We start from the raw sequence: 20,944 nt of genomic DNA on the forward strand, positions 1-20,944 counted from the left end.
CCTGGCCAATGTGCTGGGGAACTTCTTCGTTAATGTCTGTTTAGTCATTCATATTTTAGTCCTTTATTTGGATTTCCAGAAGCCATATTTGAGCACACTCACATACATGTAGATTAATTTAAATGTTAAGGGAAAGATTAAAAATAGAAACTGGATCTGGGAATTCTCACAGAATCAAAACTGAATTCATATCTTACTACTGAGTCAGAATCTTATTAACCTGGTGTCCCAGTCTCTGTCATAATAATCATATATGTTATGTTTTAGGCCTATTGGCAGACATCCATTTAAAATGTAGCCATTGCCATATAAAGACCGTGTTCTCCATGTCCACTGAAGTTCCTCAGCGTGCTCTCTAGTAACATGTTTGTGGTCCAGGTAGCTTTGCATAAAAAATGGTTGTCATTCTAAAGGCTACTTTACTTTTATACTTTAAGTAAATTTCCAAGCCTGTACTTTGTTACTTTTACTTGAGTAAAGAAGTTTAATCAGTACTTCAACTTTTAACAGAGTATTTTTTAACACAAGTATCTTTACTTCTACTTAAGTACGGAAAGTGAGTACTTTTGCCATCTCTGGTCCCCAGTGACTTGCATTAGTGTTTTCTTTTCATACCTGTAAGAGTGTTTTTAATGAACAAACAAAAGGTATAATAGGAGACCGGAATGCAAATGATTAACCAGTAAAGAATTCTCTGAAGCACCACTGCTGTTCCTGTTTGGTCTCGTTCTAAAATAGTTTTTGTGTGTATGTAGGTGGAGCAGGTGAGTCAGCTGTCTTCTTTTGTCGAGTCTCTGCTGCAGTACCACAGACAGGCCACACAGGTCCTGGAGGAGCTTTCTGACAAACTAAGAGAAAGGTCAGTGCCGAGACTGTGCGTGGAAGATGGCGTGCCTTTTCTATGTTGAGGCTGTGTCCTCTGGTTCGTGACAAGGCATGATTCAGCAGTAAAATCTTTCCTTTTGCCATCTGATTACAAGTAGCCGTTTGTGCTGAGCACATTTTGTTTTTTATAGACAGTAGATTTGGATACTTTTGTTTTTTTTAATCATTTTTATACAATTGCAATTAAATATGAATTTTACTTTGGCATTGTTTTGCTTTTTACATTTTACTTGTAGTTGTAGTGATTGGATAATAGCCCACAACAAAATCTATTAACAGCTCTTTGTTAAACCTGCCTGTCTCTGTATTGGTGCACATCCTACTTGTGAGCTCATAGAGGTGATATTTTTTATTCTGATTGTGTGCAGGGTGAATGACGCTCAATCTCGTCCAAGGCGCGAATACACGCCCAAACCCAGACCATCCTATGACTATGGAGATGTAGAAAACTCAAACGGAGGATACTCCCCATCTGCAACAACCCCTCCAGCTTACTCTCCTGGTAAAGAGTGTGTGTGTGGGTGTGTGTGTGGGGGGGTGATCTGTGCAACTCCATCTCATTTTTAAGACTGGTGTGTCTTTCCTTTTGCGACATTAACCAGCACAATATCCAGGTCCATCCTTCCAAAGAACCTCCATCAAGAGCAGACGGCGTGAGTGAGACATGAAGATAACGTGATACTTTCACTCTGGCTCACACCAGTGTGGCAGAGAGGTGTATGCATGTCTGTGGGATGGTAAAGGATTTGACTAACATTGTTGAATGGTGTTGTTGGGTCCAGTCTGTCAGATCCCGAGAACAAGACGGTACTCGTTTGAGTGTGCACATTACTCTGTTTGACCAAGACTGCATAGGTATAATAATGTCAGCAAACCATGTTCTAGCTTCGTTTTAAGTGGTCAGTGGTTGTGGCGTTTCAGAGTTGTCGACCAAATCTAAAATTTTAACAAAAAGTGTTTTTTACCTGGAGTCATGGTTTTACTGAATTGTATTTATTTTATTTGTTCACTAACTGATGAAGCTTCTGAACCTCGAGAAAAATCACTACATGCCACATGGTCCATTTTACGTTCAGTATATAGTGAGGGGGTGAGTCTTAGATCATTCACCTCTTCAGGCAAACAGGACAAACAATTATCTTGGCTGTTTAACGTGTCAGTACTTTGATTTTGATCTGAGCTTCAGAAGGATTCTCCCTAACCACATTGACAACTAACCTATAAACATCTCCTGTTGAAATAACTGCCGTTTATGGTATATTCTAGAGTCCTATTGGAAAACACACTGGTGACACAGGATATACTAATCTTATTAAAGGGAAATGATCAAATACTCTTTTCACAAAATGACAGTATTTTTTTCTTTCTCCCTCTTTGCATCTCTCCACTTTTTGTGTCTCTCTGTGCAGCTGAGCCATGCTGTAAAGCCCTGTACGACTTTGAGCCAGAGAACGAAGGAGAGCTGGGCTTCCACGAGGGGGACATCATCACCTTGGTCAATCAAATCGATGAGAACTGGTTTGAGGGAGCCATTCGCGGAAAATCGGGATACTTCCCCAACAACTATGTTGAGGTGGTGGTGCCTCTGCCACAGTAAAACACAGCAAGGCAAGAGGTGAACAGCACAATGGAGAGGATGAAAAGGGGGGATGGTAGAGGATGATCAACTCTCAATAACCAAAATATGTCTTTTCTTAATTGTAATTTAACACCAAACATCTAAAGACAAGAACCTAATTCGTACCTAGGAGTTACTTGAGAAAAGATTTTTTTTTAATACTGTCAGATTAAAAGATTTTTAAAAACCGTAAGGACAGGGGGATGTTCAGTCAGAAAAATGACAGCGTAATGTTTAAGTATTTACATTCATTCCCTATGCACCTGTGCACTTTGTACACTACACATCCATCACAAGAACCGATGAAGAAAGATCAAGAGAGAATGACATCTGTAAAGACATGTTCAGCAGTATCCACAAACACTAAGAAGTGCGACTAGTTTATCCTTATATCCTAAACCTATTTTATATTCACAAAATTACCTTTTTTTGCTGTCTTGATGTATTGTTCATATTGTTACTGCACACATGCATGTAAACACATACATTCTTCCCAGCACTGTTTTCTACACTCCAAGTTTTCACTTCTGTGCCTTCAGGCTTTAGCACTGTTGTCAGCATGGAGCGGTTAGAGTCAACATGGAGGAATGGCTACCTTCTGTCTGTCTGAGACTATCCTCCACTGCCATCCGGTGGTCATCTAGAGATCATTCTTAGCTATTGGTACTTTCATACGGCTTTATTATCTCATACCAAATCCACGTTGTCTTATGTTTAGGTGTGGATTTGTTTTTTTCTCCCTAATATAGATATGTAAAACTTTAAAAACGGCTGGAGCCAGTCAGCATGTTTACATTGACTGGCAGCTCTATTCAATGGTTTTCACCCTACCCGACTGCTGATCAGAGAAACTGGCCTTTTTACAAACGGCGGTTCATTGGATACCAAACCCATTGTGTTGTAGTTGAGTCTAAAGAGTCTAAGGGCGTCCATAAATGTGCTTAGTTTTATAACCTTTATCACACGATTTGTTGCTACGTTGTCAATTATTTAATTTACAGACAGCCCTTCCAATGTTTCTCAGCTGATTCCCACATTGGATGAGACTGACGTTTGTCATTAAAAAAAAACCATCATATTTCATATAGCCAGATGTTGGCAAATCTGCAACATGAAGTTAAATGTTTTTAGCCTTACGAAAATGTTTACTTCACATTTTTTTTAAGAAAAGCAGACATTTGTTCCCACTAGAGTGCAACCTACAACAATGCAACATGATTCAACCCCATCCCAAATGTTTAGTAGCACTCCACTAAAGCCATAAGCATAAGCGTCCTTCAGTTCCTCTTTTTTTCTCAGGCTGTGTTGACACTGCTGGCAGTGTCACTCACAATGTTTTGTGGGCTTTTCCCAACAGTTTGTTGATGCATTTTCAGTCTGATTTGTTTTCCCCCATCGTGCTGGGGTAAGCTTGGCTTTACTACTCTAACCTATAATTTGGAGCATGGAAATTTTTCTGATGTGTATTGGGTGTTTTTTGTACCTGCCTCAGTTTTCAGACTGAAACTGAACACTAGGTCTGACAGACAATGCTCCATAACTATCTCCAAACTATTGTGGACATAATTTACTGATAATGAGGAAGGTCCGTGCACAATAGCTGGTTTCAGTTTCAATTAAGTCTTTTAAAAGCTGATTACAAACTGTGAGGGTTTTTGCTGTCCACTGAAATACCAACTTTCTCCTCTTGTCATGATCCCCTTGTTAGACCGCCCCCCACCCAATTCCTCTCTCCCATCTCTGTTAAAAGTGGGAGTGGAACCGACAAGTCTTTTCAGCAGGGAGGGGCACACAGCAGTGGATTATGCCCTCCCTCCCCCGCTGGTCTTTATTCACCACCTGCCCCTCTACCCCTACCCCCTCTCTCATTATCTGCCCCATCCCATGGTGCCTCTGAAGTCCCCTGGAATATCTATCTAATTTTATTATAGTCCGTGCCTTCTAAATGTTATGTTTGCATGTCTCTTATTTTATTGATGTTATGTATAGGGCCAGGGTATTTGGCTGTGCTGAGTAGTAACTGTGTAGTTCAGTGTTGGTTTACATGCTTCATTACACTAAATCAAAAGCCCGAGTTCAAGGGGGGAGAACAGGGTTGGGGGTTCAGGCCGAGCCATTATTCAGCTTGTATAATATTGGTGATGAATGTTGTCGAACAAAGGGCTAAAATCAATTTTTGTATGCAGCTGCTGACATCTGAAATAGTTGTCTGAATGCTGCAGCTGACATTTATTACAACACTCATTCTGTGATTGCTCATATTTTATCCATAAGTGTCTCAACTTTGCAATGTTGATAAAGTATTATTAGCCTTTAAAGCTTTATTTTATTATGTACAATCTTAATGGAATTTTCTGTTAAAATATAACTGCTTTGCATGTGTCTTCATTACAGATGCTGTGTCTTAAGCAATGCATTATTTTTGTAACTGTGACACTGTGGGGAGACGTAAAGTGGGAGTATTCTGGATTCTCTTTATCATATATGGACTACATCTGTACTAAGTGTAATATTCTGTGTATTGTATATACTTGTTACTATGTAAAGGGGAATGGATGCTGCATTCACTTCTTCAAATAAATATTAAGTAATTTCGCTCCCCGTGTGTCTTTACAGCCCTGCGACTGAATTGGATTTAAATGTATACAATTTCATGATAAAATGTGCGTACACTGATGCAGAAAGTATCAGAGGCATAGGATTCTCTTTTTTTAGATGCACCGGATTTTCAAATTGTCATTTGTTCCTCAATGAACATCTAAATACATTTATCCCCCAACCATCCAATTTCTAATCTGCACAACCAACCCATCTGCATGATCCCCAGACAGCAGGCCACACCAGCCAGCTGTTGGATTATTGCCACAGCACTATCTCATCGGGGAAGGCGTGTCACTCCCCGAATTGCTCAGCGCCCCTTTGTCCTCGGTCGGTGCCCAGCCAGCGACACTCATGGCGGCTGCACCCGTCAGACAGCGCTCCGGGCCGGGGGGACCCCGGGCGCAGCTCCCGCCCTGCCACTACGAAGGATACCTGGAAAAGCGAGGACCGAAAGAAAAGGTAGGCTCGCCCGGTGCAGTGCCATGTTGTTTCCAATGCAAACTACGGGTAGCGGTGGTCAGTGTACACCGGCTGATCCCCCATTCCCAGAAAGCTGTCAACTTCCTTCTTGTGTTAGAATGGGCGAGGCGAGACTGTACACTGGTGCTGGGGATTTCTTTACACAGGGTATCACCGATTTGTTTAAAAAAAAGTCTGATTTTTGCAAGAATCTGACAGGGAAAACGTGCACAGATTTATAAACGAATCATAACGTATGAATCGGAAATTCGACTGGTGTGAAAATATTGCATATCGTTTAAATCCCATCTTTTGATCCAAATGTGGCTGTATGTTGATAAGAAATTAACTGTATGTGTGCCATATATTTTCATCACCACGAATGCATTGCTGACCCAGAGAAATTATCATCTTTTGACATGCATCTCAAATATCTCAAATACAAAGTTGCATAGATGAACTGACAATTTTCCTCAAAAACTCTTTTGCATGTTTTTTATTTATATGTGAAGTGACAAATACAGAATGGGATGCCCTCCCCCCCAGGCCCACCCTCTCATTAGGCTCATTTTGATGCAATAGACATGTAATGTGAGCCGCAGCTCAGGTGCAGGGTATTGCACTGATCCATGGCCACAGATTGACAGCAGCTGTGGCTCACTTCCTATTCATCTCTTGGGACAGGAAATGTGGGGGTAATAAAAAAAGGGAAATATCCATTAAACACACGTGAATAATGAAAGTGTATAACCTTAATCACATCCTTTATTTCTGTGTGTGACAGGCATCCAGGCGTCTGTGGACCTGTCTGTGTGGGAATTCTTTGTATTTCTTCAATAATGCCAAGGACAGTCATGTAAGTTTCAGACTGTATACATGTTGGTGTTTGTGCATCATAGGGTGTTTACACTGGTGTGTGTGTGTGTGTGTGTGTGTGTGTGTGTGTGTGTGTGTGTGTGTGTGTGTGTGTGTGTGTGTGTGTTTCAGTATGTGGAGAAGCTGGACCTCAGTGGCTTTGTGTCCCTGAAGGACGACTGCAGCCGGGACAGAAACCTGGAGGCAGCCAGACTCATCCTGCGCATGAAGGATGGAGAGACCAAACTCACAGTAATGCCACTCAAAAAGCACACACACACACACACACACACACACACACACACGGACGTGTCACAAGGTGTAACAGTGCTGTCATCTTTTCTAGGCACCTAACTTGGAATCGAGGGAGCTGTGGAAAGGTTTCCTCTACTCCGTTGTAGATGTAAATATTCATCTTTTGCACACCTGCATCAATCTGTACGTCTCTTATGCGAGCTTAAAAATATTCCCGTCTCTGTCCACTCGCAGCTGAATGTACCGTCCTGTCTCACGTTGCTGCCGGGCCAGCTGCAGATGCTGAAGGAGGTGGTGGACAAAGAAAGGTCCAGGCGGAGAACCCGCACCCCCACGCGTGCTCCTCCCTCGCCCCTCTCTGTGCCTTTAGTAGGAGAGATCCCACCGTGAGTTCTCCTCTGAGTTTTGTTGAGAAGATGCACTGGAGCTGTAGCACATTTTTGATGTGTGATTGTATGATAACGTGTGTGTGCGTGCAGGTGTTTTCGACCGGTGTCTCGAACGGAGGCTGAAGTCCTTTTAGAGAGACACCCGGACTGTGGCAACATGTTGCTCCGGCCAGGCAGAGATGGGTGCTCATTGGCTGTCACCACTCGGCAGGACCTCAACGGGTAAACAACTGCTGAACATCTGGGCACCCCAGCTGCAAATGTATGTCCCATGCTACATTCACTGCTCGTGTCACACGCTTTGTGTTTCTCTCTTTTGCTCCAGGTCAGTGTTCAGACATTACCGTGTGACTCAGAGGGACCAAGGTGGTTATGTCATTGATGTAGAAAATCCTGTAAGTGCTTCATACTTTCAGATTCTCTTCACATCTTACATTTCATAAAGTGGAATTATTCTGTATTCTGTAATCATGATTTTGATTCACAGGGAAAAACCTCAAGTTAGGGATTCATCAATCTAACATTTTCTCTCCCGATATAGTTTCCAATACTTTAAATCAAGGTATCAGATACCAGTGCTTGTCCTAGATTTATAATCTGCATAACACTCTACTAAAGACTTGAGTCCATTGTTTGTCGTAACTGGTGTGACTGATTGCAGGAACGTGTCATTTTATAATACCCACATAAAGGAAAAAAAAAAGGTCAATGTATGCATAGCAGTCTCATCCTGGCCAATACCTGATCTGCTTCATTGTATTGGTAACAATACAAAACTGGCATATTTAATTGATGCATCCCTGTCATGGGTTAAATACTTGAAAAGATGGAAAACACATAACAGATCTGTTAAGTGGATAGATGAATATTTGATTCTGCAAATCTCCAAAAGACACTCTGTCCTGTATTCTGTCAGAAAAAACTTGTCGGGATTAAGTATAGCTAGTATCTTCACATATATTCATGTATTTTTCTAAAGGTGTTTTTCAATTTTGAGAATTCTTTTGGGACATGGCAACAACTCGGCTCACAAAGGGTTACAATATTAGAAGAGGAAATGTATAGAACATAACATTTGAGTAATGCTTTGAGATGATGGCAATCAACAATGTCTCAGACTATAGAGAACTCTCTCTACAGTCTGAGACATTGTTGAGACCAGCAACCCTCGGGTTCCCAACCCTCTGGGTTGGGGACCCGAGGGTTGCTGGTTCAAGTCCTGGTTCAAGGCTGGTTCAAGTCCCAGTACGGACCAAAGTACAGAGTGTGGATTGATATGAGAGAGAGAGAGAGAGAGAGAGAGAGAGAGAGAGAGAGAGAGAGAGAGAGAGAGAGAGAGAGAGAGAGAGAGAGAGAGAGAGACCACTGTGTGTAGTGATTACTAACAGAACAGAGTGTAAATTGTAATTTCCCCACTGGGGATCAATAAACAGTATAAATTATAAACAGCATCTTTAGGCTTGTATACTATTATTATAACATAATCCCTTCCAGATTCCCTGTGCTACTCTGCATGAGGTCATCGACGCTCTGGTAGAGAAGACAGCAGGGACTCTGCAGCCTTTCCTACTGGAGGAGCCTTACGAAGAGAATATCAGTGAGGCACACACACATTCTCCAGATTCTTTTTTTTATTTGTCTATGAGGTTTTTCCTACAAGTAATCAATGACCAAGTTAAATTCTGTTTTTGTTAAATCCATCAGCATATGTTTCCGCCAATGATGAGAATGGAGAAAGGATCCTGCACACTGCCCCCTCCAGTCCCCTGCCAAAGGCTCCTGCCCTGCCTCCCAAACAAGGTTTGTCTCGGTCCCATAAACCACATGCAGACAGTCGCAGACAGACAAGACCGCGGTACTGATCGCTGCTTATATTCTGCTGCAGATCGTTGGCCCAGCAGCCCCCTGCCCAGGTCTCCCGCCCCCGACCGACGCATCCTGACCTCACCAGTGCCGGCCTCGCCCACCAACCCGATGAGACGGCTCATCCTCTCCCCTTCACCTCTCGCACAGAGTGAGCGCACAATGCAGATCTCACCTGCTCCAGTCTAGCTAACAAATGATCTAGAAACACTACTGTACATAAAAGCGACCCAACGTGATGTGTTTCTTCTGTCTTCCCACAGCACTTAATGAGGAACTCAAAATGAAGCTGGAGCAGAGACGAGCCAGTCAGGAGTGATGTTTTCATAAGGAACGACCTCCTGACACAGAATACTCATATCTTCAGTGCCAAACCCCTTCTCACCGCAGCTATGTATTCATCCTGTGCCTTCTAGGTGGCAGAGAAGGGAGTACGAATACCGCCACTATCTTGTAGGGAGATTCAAAATCTTGGACTTTGATGGTTAAATGGACTCTGGTTAGCTCCTTAAGAGCATGAATGGCTGGTTAACACTGGATTAGGTTCATAAAACCTTGTTGTTACCTGGTTAGGTTAACAATCCACTAATGCTTTGTCCACTTGCAGAAAGTTGTAAACAAAGTGCCACTGAGCAACAAAAAAAAAACAACAGTGCCACAACAAATCCACACTACAGTCCACACTGAATCCATATGACTGGCAGCTATTGGAGAAGCACTGACACGTTCAGGACCACCAGCTGAGCCGGATGTTTTCCCGTCTGAGCTGCAACTCTTGGAAGGACAAACAAACCACAGACTGCCAAGATCAACAGCGGAGCGACAAACTCTGACCTGAGACCTGAGACACTTTATTTGCTCTGAAAGTAAAATAAGCCAGGCATGCTCCACATGTAACACGACTGGAAAAAAAGAAAGAAAATCGTATTCAGTAGAGCTGGCTAGAAACTGAAAAGAGGACAATCTCTGCCTGATGCTCATGACTGCTATTTGTGATTAATAATCAACCGTTCATGTATTGTTGATTCAATGACACTGTTGTGGCTCATTTATGACTCAACTTTAACCGTACTGTTGGTGCTTATTTTAAAAATGTTCCCTTATTCTCTGCTACTGTGTGCGTGCTACTGTATGGTGCTATGACTCACCGGTGCTCAGACAGACCTGCAAGAAAATCAATCTACTGTATTTCTATTGAGAGTGCCCTCTAACTGTCAGCTATAGGTACTGAAACCTTATGTTTTACACGATCTTTGGGTATTAAAGGTCCCATGACATGGTGTTTTTTTTTTTATATAGGCCATTTTAGTCCCATAATACTGTATCTGAAGTGTCTTTCCTGAAATTAATCTTTACAGCCACTAGAGCCACAATGAGCTTCCCTTAGGATGTGCCATTTCTATGTCTGTAGCTATTGAGGAGGAGATGTGGGGGGGGCCAAGGTGGAGGCTGGGGGTGTGGGCTTGACCAACTGCCACTCTGCTTATTTAAAAGCCATGATGTCTCTCTCTCATGGGTGGGCCAAATTCTCTGGGTGGGTAAAGCAGAGAAAGGGGAGGTAACCCTTCCCCTTATGACCTCATAAGGGGATGAGATTTCATTTTCTCAAAGGCAGAGCAGGATACCCAGGGCTCGGTGTACACCTATCACCATTTCTAGCCACTGGGGGACCATAGGCAGGCTGGGGGGACTCATATTAATGTTAAAAAAAACTCATAAAGTGACACTTTTAAGCCATGGGACCTTTAACACAAGCACAAAATACTTGTATGTTGCAGACGGAACCTGGCAAAGACCTTTGGCTTTATCACAGTATTACATCACGCCCTACCTCTCTATCTTTAAATATAAAATGATAGTTTATTACAGGTCTGAAGTGCTTAATTAATCACAAGTATTTCAACATTGACATGTATTATGATGATTGTCCAATGGATTTGAAGTGTCTGAGTACTAGGAACAAACTGATCAACTGACTCATAAGGGTCCTCTTACAATGAACAGTTTCTTGTATGTTTGTACATGATGTGTCGTGTCTACTTGATCACTATCAAAGAATAGTGTTTGTTAGATATCGAGGATATTAATGGTTTCGCATGGATGGGATTTGTCCTTATGAACAGCAGAATGAGGAGATTAGATAATATCGGAGTTAATCAATATTAGTGTTTTTTTTCACAATTTTACATGGAGGTTAGTGTATTGCTTATTAAGTTCTCCTTATTCCTTCAGTTTAGATAATCTACCATGATCACTTTCAGTGAATACATTTATGTTGGTAATAAACTGCTTCTTTATGTTTTTTAACAAAATAGTTTTCATCATTTCAGTGATACGTAATGCTACACAAATTAAATTTTCAAACCAGAGAAAATGTTGGTGGCCTTTATTATAGGGGAAACTGGAAATTTGAAATATCAGTACTAGTATTTTTTCATATGGTGACAGCAAACCTTTTCTTTGTATGAGTTTATTTTTTTTAAATTATTTATTTTGTATTTTGTCATTTCTCTTGATTGTGAAATTTGAAAATAGTATAAATAAAAAAAACGAGTTCGGATGGGTTTTTGCTATAACATTGTGACATAGAAGTGGCAGTTATTATTATTATTATTATTATTATTATTATTATTATTGCATGTGGCCACACTGTACCATAGCCTGTGCTTTGGACAAAATAACAGAAACAGACTTGGATTGGATATTTTGCAGTAGATGTTGTATCAACATATAAAATCTAAATTTCTAGTGACTCATGTAACCTGAAGGTCTATATTTCATAAATTACATTTCAATGTATAATTAGTCTGTGCAATACATATTTCTGCAGGTGCAACATCATTTTGTAATAATGTTGCTACAATACCATCATCATAATATGATCATTTCAGAATGAATAATTAAAATTCATCCATTCATAAGACCCCATGCAGGACAGACAACGCCCACAACACACCACTACGTTACTACTCCTGTTGGGACATGTTGCTCCGATAAAAAGGAAAGCGTGCCAACGTAAGCTTAACACCTCCAGCTGCTTATTGTCTACCTCGCTCATCTGGAATCAGCTGTGCTCTCCACCGAGAGACAAATAAATGGGTAAAACTGAAAATTTAAGCAGAACTTAGACCCGCGTCTTACGCTGCCCCAACGGTTTCAAGGGAGAATACAAAAACTGCGGGGCCAACCGGAGCAGCAGCCAGTCATTCAGAGCCTTTTCACCGCGGGATGTGAGCGCTGAGTCCCTCTACAATAACGGTTGACTGCTGTGACTTTGAGAGGACCCGACAGAGACAGACCTGCTTCTGAACTGTTACAGGCGGTTTTTTTCTCCTGAAGTCTGAGGTTTAAAGAAGTGAAAACCTGCCGCGTTTCTACGTCAAAGGAAGTTGCGAGCTCGCGCGAAGTTTTTTTTCATCTCAGTGTACGTTAGCAAGGTGTGTGTATGTGGGAATTACACGTCTCAGCCGTTTAGAAATATTCTGAGTTAGTTTTACTGCCAGCTTGTTAGTTAATGAAGAGGTAATGGTTTGGAAATTACGTTTAAACAGGTGTTGGGACTAATTTTTTAATGGAAGCTTCCGCGGTCTTGGGCGTGTCGGAGAGCAGGTAAGTGATTTACTTTGATGGGAGTGTGTTGTTAGCTAGTTAGTTGGTTAGCTCGTGCACTTTGGCACTCTACATTTGTTTCGGCTTTTGGGGAAGTTTGAGCAAAAAAACCACACTATTACATGTGGTAAAATGTACTTTAACAAAAATGATATTCTAAATAAACAATTATAACTGACACGCTGTCTCTTAAATTGCTCCGAGGGGCATTTTTGACTCGACAACTGATTTTAGACTAACTTTAATGCGTCAAGCTTAACGTGTACACTCTTGCTAACGGGCTTGCTTTTGCCAGGAGACATTCGACGCATTAATGTAGTTAAACGCCAAGGGTGTGTGTGTCTCTCTCTCTCTCTCTCTCTCTCTCTCTCTCTCTCTCTCTCTCTCTCTCTCGGCCCCAGGGCTAAAATATCTGAAACATCTTATCAAGAGTGTATACTCTGACAAGCAGCAGCTCATCATCAGTCACACACAGACCTGTCTTGGGAAACAAGCACCGGTAGGCTACACACCCTCTTAGCAGGTTGTGGTCACACTGCTGGTCAAAATAACAGAAAACAGCAACTGTTCCTACAATTACAAGTGAAGCAAATTCAGGTTAATTTTGTCTCTGTTGCTAGGCTTACATGGGTTTAGTGGTAAGCACAAGTCAAACCGACATGTTTTCTGTTGGTGTGCGTGCAACTAAAATGTGCAACAGCTCTTGCAACAAAACAATTGGTGCAAGACTTCATCTCTCATCCACACCAGTCTTGACACTCTCTGTGAATCTCTTATTGTGTGCTTGTGTTGGTGCTGCAGGAGAGCTGAAGTTGACATCCCTGCACCCTGCTGAATGCCTTTCATGGCCCTGCATTAACATCACTATGGCACTGGCAGAATTACTGCCGCGCTGACTTTAGCTCACGCTGCCCTTTCTGGCTATGCCTTTACCCTTTTGCTTTGTCTCTCTCGCTTTTGTTTTGAACACATCTTAAATGTTTCTCTTCACATGTGGTTTTCTATTTTTTTTGTGTGTCGTGTAGACATAATTTGAAGCTTTTTTTTCTGTCAGGTTAGCGTCCGGTGAATTGATTGTGAAATGTCTCTTTCAGCCCTCCTCGGCTTTGTGTCTTTGGTCTGTGCCATCCATCTCATCATGGACAGCCTGCCGTGCGGGGCCAGTAAAGGGGCCAGTGCCCTTGAGTCAGCACAGACCTCATCACGTCATAGATGCCACTCACTCACTTTGCCCCTGTATGAGTGACTGTTAAGGAAACAATAAAGCTTAAATTCCTCTGAACAAATAAAAGCCATGCATCTGCTGCCGGCCCTCTGTGCCTTTTGGCTGCTACCCCTGGCCTTGGCGCTGGAAGAAGACTCCCCACTGGACTGTGTCCCCCGTAGATCTGTGCCCTACCATAGTGAGTGTTGCTACCAGTCTTGTGTAACCTTGGCTCAGAATGTGTCAACTTGTGTTGGCTCATGTGGTTTGATTACGTTTGGGCTGACTCATTGGGAGACGGGGTTTAATCATTGCTGGTTGGTTAATCAGTCGTGTTCTGTGTCTAGGGAACAACGCTCACCTGTTTCACGAGAAGGGAGTGTTCAACTACTCCACCATGCTGTTGAGAGAAGATCTGGACCTGCTATTGTTGGGTGCCAGGGAGGCGGTGTATGCTCTTGACCTCAACAACATCTCCCAAAAACTTGCTTCAGTAAGAACACAAACATTAACAATGCAATTACACTAGTTCTATAGTCTGACATTTCTTATCGGAGATTTCTTGGCCCAGGGCTAAGAAATCTTTAAGAGCAAACGTATGCATCAGGCCAGGAAACCAACCAGCTTTACTGGAAGTTATTTGCTGATTTCAGCTGTTACACCTCCACTTCAGTTACATTTGCATGGACATTTTACTTGCTTCTCTACACTATGTGCGCATGTATATTTGTACATACTATATGTATATTTTATTTATTTTCTCAAACTGTTATTATTATTAACTATAACTGTTTTTTGTTTAATATTTATTGGTTGGAATGGGAAGGATATGGGTGATTTTGGTGTGATGGAGAGCTTTTGTTTTTGTTTGTCAGTATGTGCCTATGTTTGGGGTGTATGTTTTTATTTTTATTATTCCCCTCAAGCTGTTTTGTTAATTGTCTTGTCTAAATGTGAATGTACTGTATATTTTCTTTGCCTTTTAAGGACCCCCTCGAAAACGAGATGTCACATCTCAAGGGATTATTCCTAATAAAGAATTTCTTCTAACTTTTTTATCAACCGAACAACTGCTTTTGTTTCTTTAATGAAGGGTGTAAATGGTGCAAGGTGTTGCTTTGGTAGCCTAATGGTTACAGTAAATATCACTTCACTATCAACACTTTCTTTATATTAAAACCTTTTACAACTGGAGGTAGCCTATACATCCAAGTACCTGAGCATTAGCTCTGTTTAGCATTCCCACTGTGGATGGTACGCTTTAATGTAGGCGTGGTTGTTACCGGGTGGTAGGAGATGTTTTACAGCCATGTGCTGAGAATCAAGCTGAAAAACATTTTTAATCCTCACTGCTCCGTCCGGATCTCGCTGTATTTCCTCTTCACCAACGATGCAGAGGATGGTCTCCACCAATAAACAGACTGCAGTGTTTCTAGCTCCACCTTTTAGTAACGGATCAGTGTGCTAGGCATGTCAACAAAAGGGTAACGAATAAACAGGACAGAATGGAGCAGTTCTAATGATGCTCTCCATCAACTTTTGACTATGGGAAACGCAAAAATAGCCGTAATGTGTAGCAAACTGAACTGAACCGGACTGCATGGTGGAAATGAGGTCATGCTGTCTCTGGTTTGACTCCAGCCAGGCAATTTTTGTTGCATGTCATCCCTCTCTCTCTCTCTCTCTCTCCACTGTCAAATAAAGGCATAGTAAATGCCAAAGATAGAACAGAAAACACTTCAACTTAAAAAAACTAAACAGAAACATTGAAAAACTCAATTTGTTTTCCCTCTTTTAGGTTAAATGGGAAGTGACGCAAAAGCAAAATGATGATTGTAAAAACAAAGGAAAAGATCCTGAGGTGGGTCCCTTTTAAGCTTTTTGCTATTCCATCTGTATTGCACATTGGGCAGCTGTCATTGCTATTTTATTTTTTTAAATTCAATTTACAGACTGAGTGCAAGAACTATATCCGGATCCTGCATCAGACACAGGACAACAGGATGTTTGTGTGTGGAACAAACGCGTTCGATCCCGAGTGTGGTTACATGGTGAGACGTGCTCGCTTATCTCAATTTATATTCCGTTTATTACACATAACACATCATAGTGTGTGTAAAATAACTAGGGTTTAAAGTGCCTCTGCGTTTGCCTGTGCAGTCCTATGCCGATGGAAACCTGACTCTTGAGAAGAAACGAGAGGATGGCAAAGGAAAGTGTCCATTTGATCCTTTCCAGAGATATGCCTCCATCATGGTTGGTGAGTAGCAGTTATACAAAAGATAAAGAATTGAGGAACAGTTCATATAGCAGTTTTCTTTTTTTAATTTGCATCTCTGTGTCTGTGGTCGTGTCTTGCCAGAAAACAGCCTATACTCAGCCACTTCAATGAACTTCCTTGGCTCTGAACCCGTCCTGATTCGCAGCTCTCCTAACTCCATACGCACGGAGTTCAAGAGCTCCTGGCTTCACGGTGAGACGGGATCGTATGTAAGAGGGCTGATTTGACTCTGTTTTGCTTTAATGTCAATTTTGGCATATTTAGTTACAAGTACAAAATTTAGCTTGGGTATGAAAGAGATTCTACAATTGGACAAGGTTCCCTGTAACTTGTGAATGCACGTTTTATGCAACATGAACACACTACAGCAGTCAACACAATAAAGTGCAACTGTACAGACTCTACAGTCTGAGTGACACTTCAATCACATATAGTGAGGTGAGAGGTCAAGGGACCCCTTTAAAAATGTAAAAATGTAGCCTAACTTTGGAGTGTTATTCCCTTACATAGGGTTGGGCGGTATACCGCGGGATCTTAAAAATAGCAACGGTATCAGTTTCAATACGTCATTAAAAAAAAAAATACAATTCACTTATATAGGAGACAAGGATTAAGATAAGAGATATATAGTTACTATTAAGGAGACAAATATAATTTAGAAAGAGAGAGATCACGGTAATACCATATACCACGGTAAAATAGGGAAGAGGTTTGACTGTATCAAAACTTGGCCCAAACTCTTCCCTTACAGACATGCTGGCATGGCGTAGTACCAATGGATTCCTTAGGTCTTCTAGTTTCATATGATACAGACCAGAGATGGATTCTGGATTGTATGAATCGATATCAGATCATTTACAGTCCTAGTATTAATGGTGTGCAAAAAGCTCTGCAGATCCAAAAATCAAGTTTTTTTTTGTGATGCCGTGTATACTATCAAATGGGAAAAGTAACTACAATCACATGCTGAGAAATGTTTTTGAGCCGTTTTACTTTAGTGATTTCTCATCCGTGATGAGTCAACGTTTCTTCTTCTTCTCTCTATGCCAGAGCCCAACTTTGTTTCCATGGCTCAGATGCCAGAGAGTCACATGAGTGAGGAGGGAGATGACGACAAGGTTTACCTGTTCTTCAGTGAGACGGCTGTGGAGTGCGACTGCTACAACAAACTGGTGGTTTCCCGTGTGGCCCGCGTCTGCAAGGTGAACAAGAGTTTATTCTGCAGTCACTTATTTGTCGCGGCTCCATTTCCCAAAACGACAATACCTTATAAACAGCACTTCCTCAGTGGCGCTCGCACTGCCCTTTCCGCTGCTTGATTGTGCATCCCGTTTGTCTTCGTGTTTTTCCACTTACCAGTGTTGGCATAATGGGGTCTGTACTCACAGGGGGATCTCGGAGGTCAGAGGACCTTGCAGAAGAAATGGACATCCTTCCTGAAGGCCAGAATGGACTGTCCAGTGCTGGAGTCTCAGCTGCCGTACGTTATTCAGGACACTTACCGCTCGTGTGACCCACACCAGCCCTGGAAGGACTGCTTGTTCTACTCCGTCTTCACACCACAGTCGTACGTTTGAATGAACAAAGCGGTTATTTGTGTGTGTTTCTTGGGGTCTCTTTCTCCTTAATTGCTTTGGCACACCACTTGGCTCACATTTTCTGTGTGTGTTTCAGGGACACATCAGACCTGTCTGCAGTGTGTGCGTACCGCGTGTCTGACATCAGCAGAGTGTTTGCAGAGGGGAAGTACAAGACCCCAGTCCCCGTAGAAACCTCTTTTGTTAAGTGGGTTATGTATAGCGGAGATGTCCCCGTCCCTCGGCCTGGAGCTGTGAGTCTACCCACTATTCAGTGTGCGTGCGTGCGTGTGTGTGTGTGTGACAAAACTCAGAAGGCAACTCTTTTTTTTTTTTCTTTTTTTTTTTGTACGAGTCCCAGCAAGAAACTGATTCCTTTTGTACACTGACTCCGTTGTTCTCGCCTTTCTTTTCCTTCCCTTTCCTTCACTTTTCTCGCCAGTGTATAAACAATGCGGCTCGTAAAGTGGGTATAACTCAGACCCTGGACCTCCCAGACCGGACACTTCAATTTATCAAAGATAGGCCCCTAATGGACCAAGCTATCCAGCCAATAGGAGAGAAGCCTGTGCTTGTGCGAAAGGGAGCTACATTCACACGCATCATAGTGAACCAAGTGCAGGCAGCAGATGGAGAGAAGTACCGTGTGATGTTCATAGGCACAGGTATGTGTATCAGCGCAACCCACTGCCACCATGTATGTTAACTATTATACCATCTTATTAGTCTGTGCTGTATTAACGCCTTCCTCATGAGAGAGTGATATAGTTTATTTCCTATTTTATTACTGCTTGCTACTGCTTTGCGTGGCTGACTGGTGTTAGTGTCGTGAACGTGTCCTGATGCTCGGCTTCTTACATTAACTGGAGCTACTGGTGTTGTGGAATCTCTGCTAGTGTCCGGATGCTTTCTGCAGCTACGCATGGCATACAAAAAAATTATATATCTGATCTAGCTGTATGTGTGGTGTCTTTTTGATTACAATGTGCATATTTAAACCTGCATTAATGTTTTTTTGTTTATTGCGTCTTCCTGCCATGGTCTAAAATCATCTGACCAAAGGACTACGGTTGGAAATTAGCCGACTGGCTAACACTGGCACATTCACACAAATGTTGATTCATGTGTTGTCCTTTTTTATGAATAAAAAAATACAATACAAAAAAAATACAATACACGTCCTGTGTATATTTCACTTTGCTGCATTTGATAACTTGACATCAGTGGCAAGAAGGTAAATATAGTATGTTTCTGTTTCTATACGTAAAGAGGAAGGCACATTGCTAAAAGCAGTGAACTACGATGGAGAGATGTTCATCATAGAGGAAGTGCAAATCTTTGAGCCCCCAGAGCCAATCAAGATTCTGAAATTCTCTAATGTCACGGTAATTACAAAGTCTGGCCTAGCCAAATTAGACTCATTACTTTTATATCCCTATTCAAGTGTGTTCATAGTACATTACAGTAAAGCACCTGCATACAGTAAGGGCCAGTGCTCTGTGTTTGTGTGGGATGGATCCACTGTGTACAGGGTCAGCTGTATGCAGGCTCAGACCACGGAGCAGCACAGATACCACTGGCCACATGTGGGAGGTCCTCATCCTGTATCGACTGTGTTCTAGCCAGAGACCCCTACTGCGGCTGGGACCAGACTCTTGGGAAATGTCTTAACCTTGCTAATTCACAAAGGTAGGCGTCTGTCCCAGCATGTAGAGGAAGCAGTGTTGTGATCTGTCGAAATGAAGTTTCAATAATTGTCTTTTGCTTTAGAGAACTAATCCAAAGTGTGAAAGGGGGGGATGCTTCTCTGTGCCCACATGCTGGTGAGTTAGTGCATACTATCACATAACCAAAAGTTATTCTGAATAAAAACTGAACCTGGCAGGGTTTACACTATTTTCTACTTCTTAAACTTGAAATAACCATATTTGATGTTGATTGTTAGTTGTTGAAATGTATTATGTAAAGGACCCCTGTTTTGTTTTCAGATCCTGTGAAGCCTATGAATCTGACCATCTGGCTCGGCGGAAACCGGAAGCTCGATTGCCCTTCGCCTTCCACCCTGGCAAAAACCAGTTGGGAGCGGGAGGGCAGCCCTCTGACGCCTTCGACCCGCCTTCAGCTTCTACGAGACGGACTGCTCATCCTCAATGCCACAGACTCGGACGGCGGTCGCTACCGCTGCCTGTCTGTGGAGCCCTCTAAAGCTCACGAGTACACAACCACTGTGGCTGAGTACCAGGTTAGCATGGCTTCAGCAGAGTCTAAGGATGGGAGACTGATTCTACCCCAGGCTCAGAAGGATGGCCCCTCTGTGGCTGGACTGCAGGCCGTAGTCGGGCTCCTGGTAGTTTCCCTTCTTGCCCTTTTGGCTTGGAATTTTTACAAAGGCCACCTACCGCTGCCCTGGAACTGCAGAAAGAAGAATAGAGAGCAACCCCAGGAGGCTCATGAGCAAGGCGGTCTGAACACCAGCGTGACCTACCAGGATGCACTGAGGCCTGCACTGGCAGAGGACAAGCCCCTGGTGTCGGGAACAAACAACGGCGGTAATAACAACCACACCGGAGGAGAGGCGGCATTCAGCGCGGCTGAGGAAGAGAATGACGGCCCAAAAGTTGTTCTTTCATCTCTGCAGTATATCGATGACGAGTGACATTTGAAAATGACAAGCGCATTACTGTGTTCAGTTCTACTTTTACAGTCTATAGCCCTATTCTCATGCTACTCGTATTACCTGGAGACCTCTAGTAATTTGGAATAATTACCACGGTCATCTAAGATCTTTAATTTACCAGGTAAAGATTCCACCTCAAATGACCTACCATATTTTGCCAAACAGAGCTTGTGTGATGATTTTAATGACCCGCAAGTCTTCATCTCAGGGTCCATTGGCTGCGTTGGGGAATTGTAACTTTAAGTTGGACACAAAACATCCAGTTGTAATACAACTTCAGTACCACTAAAGTTTGAGAAATGGGAATGCCCCAAACAGTTTGTTTCTAGTCAGAACTACTGGATTTGTCAGTTTTTATCATTTGCGTTGAAATCTCGTTAAAATATTCTGAGGGGTTGAAAGAAACACCACACAATTCTATAATAGTTATTTGTACAAGAATGAAAGATACTTGAGTTTCTGCTTTGTGTAAATTTAAATGTTTTAGCTTCCTAATAATTGTTGTGAGTCCTAATATCTTGGAACGATTTGTATGATTTCGCAGGGAATGTACAATAACTGATATTGAGCCATTTGTTTTTTAACCACTAGCTGAAAAAGATTCTGTTATTAAACCTTTTCTACCTTGTGTTGTTCCAGTGACTCTAAATATAGCCAACATAGTTTACTAG

The 20,944-nt window shown here is 42.2% G+C and overlaps 3 protein-coding genes across 7 annotated transcripts in view; all 3 read left to right on the forward strand.

Moving 5' to 3' along the window:
* LOC116699727 (endophilin-A2) overlaps nucleotides 1-4,951 on the forward strand; it is a 13,827-nt gene extending 8,876 nt beyond the window's left edge. Inside the window, exons 6-9 of one of the 3 annotated variants that reach the window (XM_032532444.1) lie at nucleotides 756-859; nucleotides 1,254-1,387; nucleotides 1,488-1,538; nucleotides 2,295-4,951. In XM_032532444.1, coding sequence (XP_032388335.1) covers nucleotides 756-859; nucleotides 1,254-1,387; nucleotides 1,488-1,538; nucleotides 2,295-2,482 — 477 coding nt within the window. In that variant the 3' untranslated portion in view covers nucleotides 2,483-4,951. The remainder of the gene's footprint in view (nucleotides 1-755; nucleotides 860-1,253; nucleotides 1,388-1,487; nucleotides 1,539-2,294) is intronic. The other 2 variants (XM_032532445.1, XM_032532446.1) reach the window with 2 other exon arrangements.
* Nucleotides 4,952-5,196: 245 nt separating this feature from the next.
* On the forward strand, nucleotides 5,197-9,958 carry LOC116699728 (signal-transducing adaptor protein 2-like). Its single transcript, XM_032532447.1, has 11 exons — nucleotides 5,197-5,563; nucleotides 6,348-6,419; nucleotides 6,551-6,670; nucleotides 6,765-6,821; nucleotides 6,908-7,059; nucleotides 7,153-7,284; nucleotides 7,388-7,457; nucleotides 8,557-8,659; nucleotides 8,767-8,862; nucleotides 8,948-9,076; nucleotides 9,189-9,958. Exons 1-11 carry the CDS (start codon nucleotides 5,456-5,458, stop codon nucleotides 9,242-9,244), a joined length of 1,095 nt encoding a protein of 364 aa, XP_032388338.1. The 5' UTR covers nucleotides 5,197-5,455; the 3' UTR covers nucleotides 9,245-9,958.
* Nucleotides 9,959-11,930: 1,972 nt separating this feature from the next.
* Nucleotides 11,931-20,901, forward strand: LOC116699725 (semaphorin-4E). Of its 3 annotated transcripts, none has more exons than XM_032532440.1 (16): nucleotides 11,931-12,362; nucleotides 12,477-12,534; nucleotides 13,629-13,937; nucleotides 14,086-14,231; nucleotides 15,537-15,599; nucleotides 15,691-15,789; nucleotides 15,899-15,998; nucleotides 16,101-16,211; nucleotides 17,070-17,221; nucleotides 17,408-17,586; nucleotides 17,694-17,850; nucleotides 18,039-18,261; nucleotides 18,866-18,981; nucleotides 19,128-19,285; nucleotides 19,367-19,419; nucleotides 19,585-20,901. In XM_032532440.1, exons 3-16 carry the CDS (start codon nucleotides 13,829-13,831, stop codon nucleotides 20,250-20,252), a joined length of 2,334 nt encoding a protein of 777 aa, XP_032388331.1. In that variant the 5' UTR covers nucleotides 11,931-12,362; nucleotides 12,477-12,534; nucleotides 13,629-13,828; the 3' UTR covers nucleotides 20,253-20,901. The 3 variants fall into 3 exon arrangements, with proteins under 3 accessions (XP_032388331.1, XP_032388332.1, XP_032388333.1); XM_032532442.1 differs by having other exon boundaries at nucleotides 11,941-12,193; XM_032532441.1 differs by lacking the exon at nucleotides 12,477-12,534.
* Nucleotides 20,902-20,944: the final 43 nt, after the last annotated feature.

This window comes from Etheostoma spectabile, chromosome 12 (assembly GCF_008692095.1).
Source record: "Etheostoma spectabile isolate EspeVRDwgs_2016 chromosome 12, UIUC_Espe_1.0, whole genome shotgun sequence".
Classification (NCBI taxonomy): domain Eukaryota; kingdom Metazoa; phylum Chordata; class Actinopteri; order Perciformes; family Percidae; genus Etheostoma; species Etheostoma spectabile.

What these genes read in the sequence shown, in the direction of transcription:
- LOC116699728 (XM_032532447.1), top strand. Translation starts at nt 5,456, where the DNA reads ATGGCGGCTGCACCCGTCAGACAGCGCTCCGGGCCGGGGGGACCCCGG. An exon ending in GCCTTACGAAGAGAATATCA is followed by an intron (nt 8,660 to 8,766) that starts GTGAGGCACACA and finishes TAAATCCATCAG; the next exon opens with CATATGTTTCCGCCAATGAT. An exon ending in TGCCCTGCCTCCCAAACAAG is followed by an intron (nt 8,863 to 8,947) that starts GTTTGTCTCGGT and finishes ATTCTGCTGCAG; the next exon opens with ATCGTTGGCCCAGCAGCCCC.
- LOC116699725 (XM_032532440.1), top strand. Translation starts at nt 13,829, where the DNA reads ATGCATCTGCTGCCGGCCCTCTGTGCCTTTTGGCTGCTACCCCTGGCC. An exon ending in TGAAATTCTCTAATGTCACG is followed by an intron (nt 18,982 to 19,127) that starts GTAATTACAAAG and finishes CACTGTGTACAG; the next exon opens with GGTCAGCTGTATGCAGGCTC. An exon ending in TTCTCTGTGCCCACATGCTG is followed by an intron (nt 19,420 to 19,584) that starts GTGAGTTAGTGC and finishes TTTTGTTTTCAG; the next exon opens with ATCCTGTGAAGCCTATGAAT.